Raw genomic sequence first — 7515 nt, 5'->3', positions numbered from 1 at the left:
ATGCTCTGCCGGGGAAGGAGGGACAATCTCCTCCTGTACCAGTCAGATCTGATTTGACGGTACACGCACAAACACAAATAATAAAATTAAAAAAAAAAATAAAAATAAAAAAAACAAAACAAAACATGTTCACAGTGTCCACTTTCGCTCAAATGAGAGATGCCTCCTCTTCCAAGATATGGCCTGTGGTAGGGCGCACAGCTCACACTCAGTTCCTTCACTGGGTCCCTATAAGCACTATCTACACTGTCTATTTGTGTGTCAGTCTATTGAGAAAGTACTATCGAATTCTCTCTTCATTTAAAAGACTAGAAACCTGGCTTTAGGGGAGATTCCATTATTTCTAAGCAAGGATAGCGAGAAAGCTATTGGCATCAAAGTAGTGCTTCTATCTTTTAAGTTTTAGTGAAACACTGACTTTTATTGAGAAAGGTATTTAAAATGCTGCTTATACAGGGTCACTGCAATTTTCGGTGGACTTACAGCCCAGCCAAGTCAATTAGGTGAGCTTCTCCTTAAGAAGGACAGTTTCAGTACAAAGAGTAACCAAACAGGTGACTCACTTCAGTTGTTCACTATTCTTCTGAACTAGTCATGAACATTCCAGATAAGAGGTAGATCAAGAGTTAGATTCCGGAAGAGATGGCGGTGATGAACTAGGCCTTCCAGAGGTAGTGGTACCACCACAAATGGCATCATGAACCCAGATTTCTTTAGGCATAGGATAATGTTTTCAACCACAGGTCCAAGAGTGAAAGCTGGGTAATACCACCTGTCTTCAAAGACTGACAGGCCTGCATCAGGCTGGTCCTGAGCCTCCTGATACAGCCGCACAGTGGATGCCTCCCTCTGGATTGTAGCGCACAGGGCCACAGCGCAGCTGGGGCTCCTCTTCCTCATACCAGCGCTGCTCGCTGAAGTCAGGGAAAAAGGCTGCAATCTCTCTACTGGCTGAAATCACGGAGTCTGTAGGAAAGAAAAGGATTTCTCACAGCAGAGTAGAGACAAAAGGAATTAGGTTTAGAATCCATTGCCACAATGAGCCTCTAGTTGTCTTGCCTGTCCCCTCAGTCTTGAACATGTAAAGAAAGTCCATAGGCCACATCTGTCTATGGGCATACAGTCCAGGCTCACACATGGGAACTTGGCTCTTGGCCTCAGCACAGTCTGTACCCCAAATTTCCCTCCCTTATTTGTGGCTGTGGACAGAGCAGACTTACCTGAGCCATGAGTAGTATTGCGGGTGTCAGTGAGGCCTAAACTCCCCCGTATTGAATCTGGGGCCATGTGGCGTGCTTGAAACACTCTGGTGGGTCCCATCAGTGTCCTCCAGAGCTGGATGGCATCCTTGTGGGCAAGGATGTAGGCTCGGATTGGCCCACTGTGAGCAAGAGAAGTGCAAGTTAGGAATCTGGTTTAGGAGGGCACATTGTGAACAAGGCATGAATAAAGGGACACTGCACATTCCGAGAGTTCCTTTGTCTTTCTAGCTGCTTCAAGTAGAAAGTCATGGAAAGCCAAAGCTGATGTACAAAAAAAGCTACAAAGAACCATTAAGCAGTGTTCATTCAACAATACTCTTCTACAGCCATTGGACCAGTAACCACCACAGTGCAGGTGGCTACCAGGTCAGTGCTAGCGCCGTCAGAGGTCCAAGTCCCTGTTTTTTTAAAGACTTGACATTGGTGATAACTTTAGAGAGCAGCATTGGGATCAACCAACTCAACTACTGGGCGACAGGGGAAATATGCTATAGTCAATAAAGATTCTGGAACCAAAATTAGAAGTACCTGGCCATGGACTCCACCAGTCGTTGATAGAAAAAACGCCCTGCAAAGAGTATGACATTAAGACAATGGTGCCCAGGAGAACTTTCTATTTCTACCTCTTTATCTGGAACAAAAAAAAACTTTATAGAGAAAAGAAAAAGACCTTGGAGTCTGACATACTTTAGTCTGAATCTAGGTTTAGCCACTTATAACCTGTGATGTTTCAGGTATGTCATTAATCTTCCTAACTCAGATTTTAAATTTGTGGAACGGGGATATGACAATACCTACACTTCATAACTTCACAGTACTGTTAGAGAATGACATGGAATAGTGCTCATTAGTACACTGTCTGAATTTTTTTTTTAAAGGGAGCTCTGGTGACCTAGTGGCAAGAAGCTGCACTGCAATTCCAGAGGTACAAGGTTTGAATCCACCTGACGCTCTGCTGGAGAAGGGGGGGCAATCTCCTCCTGTACCAGTCAGATCTGATTTGACGATACACACGCACAAAATAATAAAATAAAATAAAGTAAAAAATTTAAAAAAAGAGTAAACATTAAATGCTAACTAATTATATTGCCAGGACAAAAAGTTTCTGGTTGAAATTACTAGATAGAGCTCTCCCAGAAAAGAATTAAAAATGACTAATGATCATGAAAAAAAAAATAAACCAACAGTTTGGAAGATTGGCTAAAATCTTACATGGTTCATAGGTCAGAGGGCCTAATATCTCTTGACTGCCATTTGGGATAGAGAAGATTTTATAGGAAGTCTCCATTTGGAAGACTCCTGGGCCTACCTTTGTGCTCTTGGTAAAACCTCTGGCAATCTTCTTTTCTCCACAGTAGTTCCCTCATTCGTACTATAAGGAACTTGTTGTTCAGAATCCGCTGATGAACAGCCTGGATAAAAACCCCCCAAAGATAAAAATCAGGCAAAGGGGCCATTTGAATGAACCAGAAACCCAGGCTGACCAAAAGAATCATGAAGGCTCCTTGGGACCCAAGACTTGAGGGTCTGTCTCCTCAGTAGAGCAGAAGGAAGGGTGAAGTAAAGACCTCCAGTCTCACAGCTAGATCATGAGCAAGGACTATCTCTGTCCCTTCATCCCTGCACTTCCCTGAGACTCTCCAGAAAGCCAAAGTCACAACATTACAAGTCTTTAATGGTCCTGCCTCAAATTTCTCCAAACCTTCCATCTCTAAATCAACTGATCTGTTAGGATAAACACACCTTAATTGACAGGTCACACTCTCACCAGAAGCTTCTGGGTACTTTGCATTCATGGAATTGAGTGTAATCATTAGTTTATTGCTCAAGGCTGCACTTTCATCTTACCTTCACCTTCTTCTAAATCTCTATTGTGACCAAACTACCCTCCCTTCCCATGTACATAATATTTTTCTACACATTCTTGCCCCATATCCTTTTTTATGAAACATCCTCCATCTGTGCACTGAACAGAGTTCTCCTTTCCTCTGCTGCCCAGCTGAATCCCACTCTCCCATTCTGCTCTGCCTCTGTACCACAGTGGACTTCCTCATCAGTGCTGCTCATGTAGTGCTTGTCACAATCTCATGGGCAGAATCCTGAAATGATGTCCACTTCTCTCATTCCCCAAGATTTCTCATCGATCTGTGAATACAATGTAATACCATATCCTCTGTGACATTATATGGCAAAAGGGATTGTGTAAGATTATGAAACAGTTGTTTCTGCCTTAATAAAAAAAGATGATTATTCTGGTGGGCCTAAATCAATTACATGAGTCAAATAGGAGTTTTTCTCCAGCTGACAGCTGAAGAAGTCAGAGATATATGAAGCTAAGAAGGATCTGATGGCTATTCTGCTTCTTGGAAATAGAGGGGCCATGTAATAAGGAATGTGGGTAGCTTCTAGAAACCAATTAGTCCCTATCTAACTTCAGTCCTAGAACCACAAAGAATTTCTTTATCCCAGTAACCTAAAAGTGTATTCTTCCCTAGAAAATCCCAGATTTCAACCTTTTAAAAAATCTAAGGAGAGAACTCAGTAGAACCTACTGGGCTTCTAATCTATAGAACGATGAGATAATTAATGGGTGTTGTTTTTTGCTAAATTTGTGCTAATATGTTCTATAACAATAGAGAATGCGTATGTCTATTTTGTCTAGAGAACTGGTTCTTTGTATCATTGGATTGGTTCATTTTTATCATAGTGTATACGTGTCCTAATTCTCCCATTGCTTTTAAGTCTCCTTAGGGCCAGGGTCCACGGCTCCAAGTTTTCCCTCTACAGGAGCCGGCATAGGATTTGTCACTTGGAACTTTAGAAGTGTCTAGGGCATATAGTAGAGGCTAAGGATTCATTCTTACCTCTAGAATCAGCGGGTGAGCAACTGCATCTGGCTTGATCAGGGCCAGTGTGAGCTGGAGAGCCTGAGGGCTTCGCAAGACAGAGGCCATAACATGCCTGCCATCAGAGAGATGGATTAGGGTCTATGGGAGCTGCACTCCCATCCTCCCTACTCTAGAGCGGCCATCTTGCAGCCAACCAAGTCCTAACACATTTAAAGCAGCTGATAGTTACACAACAAAGCCATATACATTATTTAACTGTGACAGGCCTGTGAGACTTAAGGGAAGGAGTGTGGAGGGGCCATTCAGTTTGTCCTGTGGCATTCATAAATCTGATCTGGTGTGACTGCAGTCCGTGCACACTCATTTAAACATCCTTGTTTCCACCAACATACACTTTCCTTCTTTTCTATTGTATAGAAAATTTACAATTTTAGAGTTCCTAACCCACTGATCACAAAGTTACAATGACTGATTCCCACGGAGAAAGGCAGACAATCTCCTCCCATGTGACTGACAGCCTCTGAAAACCTGTTTGAGGTTCAACCAAGACTCAATGGCAATGGGTTGTTTTGGTTAATCATAGTATTTTCCTCACTAACCCTTTAAAGTGTACTCCATACTCAAGGTAAAAGCCAAAATTCTTACCATGGCCTACAGGAGCCTTTGTGGGACCAAGTATGCACCCCTGAATACCTCTTCAGTTACCCCACACTACTTTTAGTATGAGTCTCATAGGTGTTTCAGTTCCAAAAGACTTTGCGGCCTGGGTGAAATGTGTGTGTTGGCCATACAAAATGTGCTTCTGCCCTTCGCACACTTCCCATTATACATTCTTATTGCTCCTTGCACATATTTTCCAGTTTGGAACTTTATGTGACAACTATTTGATTTCTAGACATCACAACCACTAGACTGTCAACTCCACAAAAGAATTCTCTTTTGCTCGCTACCCTAGCCTTAGGATCTATGCAAAGCGCCTGCCACACAGTTGCCTCTCAGTATGTATTTGGTGAATGAATCAGTGAACGACCCCGATCGATTTGTTCCAAAGGCAGCCAGCGGAGAGGTCTCCAGAGGAGCGTGGCCTTCAATGGAGCCCTCCCCGCCTGCAAAGTGACGACAAAGTTCTGTTCCCAGTGTTAGCGAAGGTGCGGCTGTCTCGGCTTCTGGTTTACAGCAAACTGACAGATCGAGCAACTTGCTCAACTGAAAGCACCGCTCCATTAGAGAATGGCACACTTTCGAGGTTGCCTGGGCACCTGTCCCCTACGTCTGAGAAGTGACCCCCTCCGAAGCTAGAGGTCCGCGATACGCCCACTCGCCTCCCCAACTTGCAGTTAGTTCCCTTCAATTTTGCCTCTGCCCCCTCCAACCCCAACACGGAAGTCCACGTTTCTCCGGACAGACCGACAGGCTCACGGCCTCAGCCGGCCCAACATTCTTGTACCAGATCGCGCGATTCCCGCTTCTCGAGCCCAAGCCCAAGTTTGGGCTTTCGGGTTTCCGGGACCAAGTTGCGGGAAGCCCAGATTCTCTCGCTCACCAGGTACCGCGATAGTGAGCCCGCGAGGCCCTGGCAGGGTTCTTCAGGCGTGCCGCGGGCAGCCCCTCTCGGAGTCCTTCAGGCGTGCCGCGGGGCAGCCCCGCTTGGGGTCCTCGCATCACTGGGGAGCTGCGGCGAGCATGCGCGCTGAATTTAAAGGGCCAGTGCTCTTAACCCTCTGGTTCTGGAGCTCACTCTGCCTTTAAAAAAAAATAAATTATATTTTTTATTTTAATAATTTTAATGAACATTTACAGAGATTTTGGATTTCCATTCACTCATTGTTGCACTTTTCTCCCTGCCCCGCCCCCCCCCCCCCCCCTGTCCCCCCTTCGTTCCTCTCTTTGAAAAGTACAAGAAAAATTCTTTCTTTGGTATACAATCCGCCCGCAACCCTCCCACCGCCCCAAGTACACTCCACTATGCAACCTTAATTGTGGACTCTTGTGATAACTATAATATCTTATCATATATCGCTTTTAAATTATTCTCTCCCTCATCTGTTTCAATGCAGTATACACAATTGATCCAGTTTTTCTCAGTCTTAGCCCAACCCTGATCTCAGTCCCATTATGTTTGGGCTTTAATGACATATACTTTCCCCACCCCTTGTAAGCAGGTGTTCTCGGCGGATACTGGCCTCCGCTGTCGAGTTGCTCAGGCCAGAATAATTGTCGCATGAGGATGGAATTGTGAGGATCACCCTTGGCAGTTTTTCTCAGGTTGTGGTTGTTGTTATGTGCCGTCGAGTCGCCTTCGACTTAGAGCGACCCTGTGCACAGTAGCCCTAAGCCCTTCTCTATCCCTTGCCAATCTTACTGTCTCCGACACACCTACTCCCATTACCCCAATGACTGAATCAGTCCATCTCATCGAGGGTCTTCCTCTCCTGCACTGTCCCTCAACCCTCCCAAGCATGACGTCCTTCTGCAAGGATTGGTCCTGCCCTGCAATATGTCCAGAGTATATCAGACGGAGCTTCAGAATCCTTTCCTACAAGGAGCAGCCTGGTTTCACCCTCTCCAACGCAAACTTGTTTGTTCTCCTAGCAGTCTGTGGTGTATTCAGTACTCTTCTCCAGCACCACAACTCAAAGGCATCAACTCTCCTTCTATCATCCCTAGTCGTTGTCCAGTGCTCTGATGCATAGCAAGTAATGCAAAGACCATGACCTGTATCAGGTGTACCTTAGTCTCCAGACTGACATCGTTGCTCTTCTCCCAGGTACTCAGTAAAAATCAACACTTTTGTTGTTTCTCAAGATATTATCATATCAGTCTTCAGCTTCTAGATGTTTCATGCAAGAAGTACCATTTATTTCCGACCTGTGTGGTATTTCTCTCCCTCTACATCGGTCCAGACACCTTTTAAGTTTCTAACTCTCTTACCTGCTTACATTGTTTTTGTTAGGTACCATTGAGGTGACTGCGACTCATAGCAACTGTATGAACAGCCAATTAGAACCTTGCCTAATCCTGTGCCATCCACATTATCTCTAATATACTTTAATCCATTGTTACAGCCACTTTGCCAGCCCATCTTGTTCAGAGTCTTGCTCTTTCACTGACCCTCTACCTTTCACTTTTCCCAAGTACTAACCCCTCCTAACACTGCCCGAAGTATGTGAGACAGTTTCAGAATCCTTGTTTTCAAGGAGCAATTCCTTCTCACCTTTTCCAGGATAGGTCTGTTTGTACTCTTTGCAGTTCATATACAGTCCAATACTCTTCTCTACCAGCACAACTCAAAGACATTGATTCTTCTGTTATCCTTCCTTAGTCATTGTCCAACTCTCACATGCATAACAAGGAATTGAGAAGACCATAGCCCGGATCGGGTACACTGTAGTCTCTAGACTAAC

The 7515-nt window shown here is 44.6% G+C and overlaps 1 protein-coding gene across 1 annotated transcript; it reads right to left on the bottom strand.

Moving 5' to 3' along the window:
- Positions 1-720: 720 nt before the first annotated feature.
- On the bottom strand, positions 721-4223 carry LOC102857840 (nucleoside diphosphate kinase 6-like). Its single transcript, XM_006892941.1, has 5 exons — positions 4127-4223; positions 2572-2674; positions 1791-1830; positions 1221-1381; positions 721-966 (listed from the first exon to the last, which is right to left on the bottom strand). Exons 1-5 carry the CDS (start codon positions 4214-4216, stop codon positions 800-802), a joined length of 561 nt encoding a protein of 186 aa, XP_006893003.1. The 5' UTR covers positions 4217-4223; the 3' UTR covers positions 721-799.
- Positions 4224-7515: the final 3292 nt, after the last annotated feature.

The sequence above is a fragment of the Elephantulus edwardii genome, unplaced genomic scaffold (assembly GCF_000299155.1).
Source record: "Elephantulus edwardii isolate Elephantulus edwardi_28Jun2011 unplaced genomic scaffold, EleEdw1.0 scaffold00121, whole genome shotgun sequence".
In the NCBI taxonomy this organism is placed as follows: Eukaryota; Metazoa; Chordata; class Mammalia; order Macroscelidea; family Macroscelididae; genus Elephantulus; species Elephantulus edwardii.
This window is presented reverse-complemented; position numbering and strand designations above follow the sequence as displayed.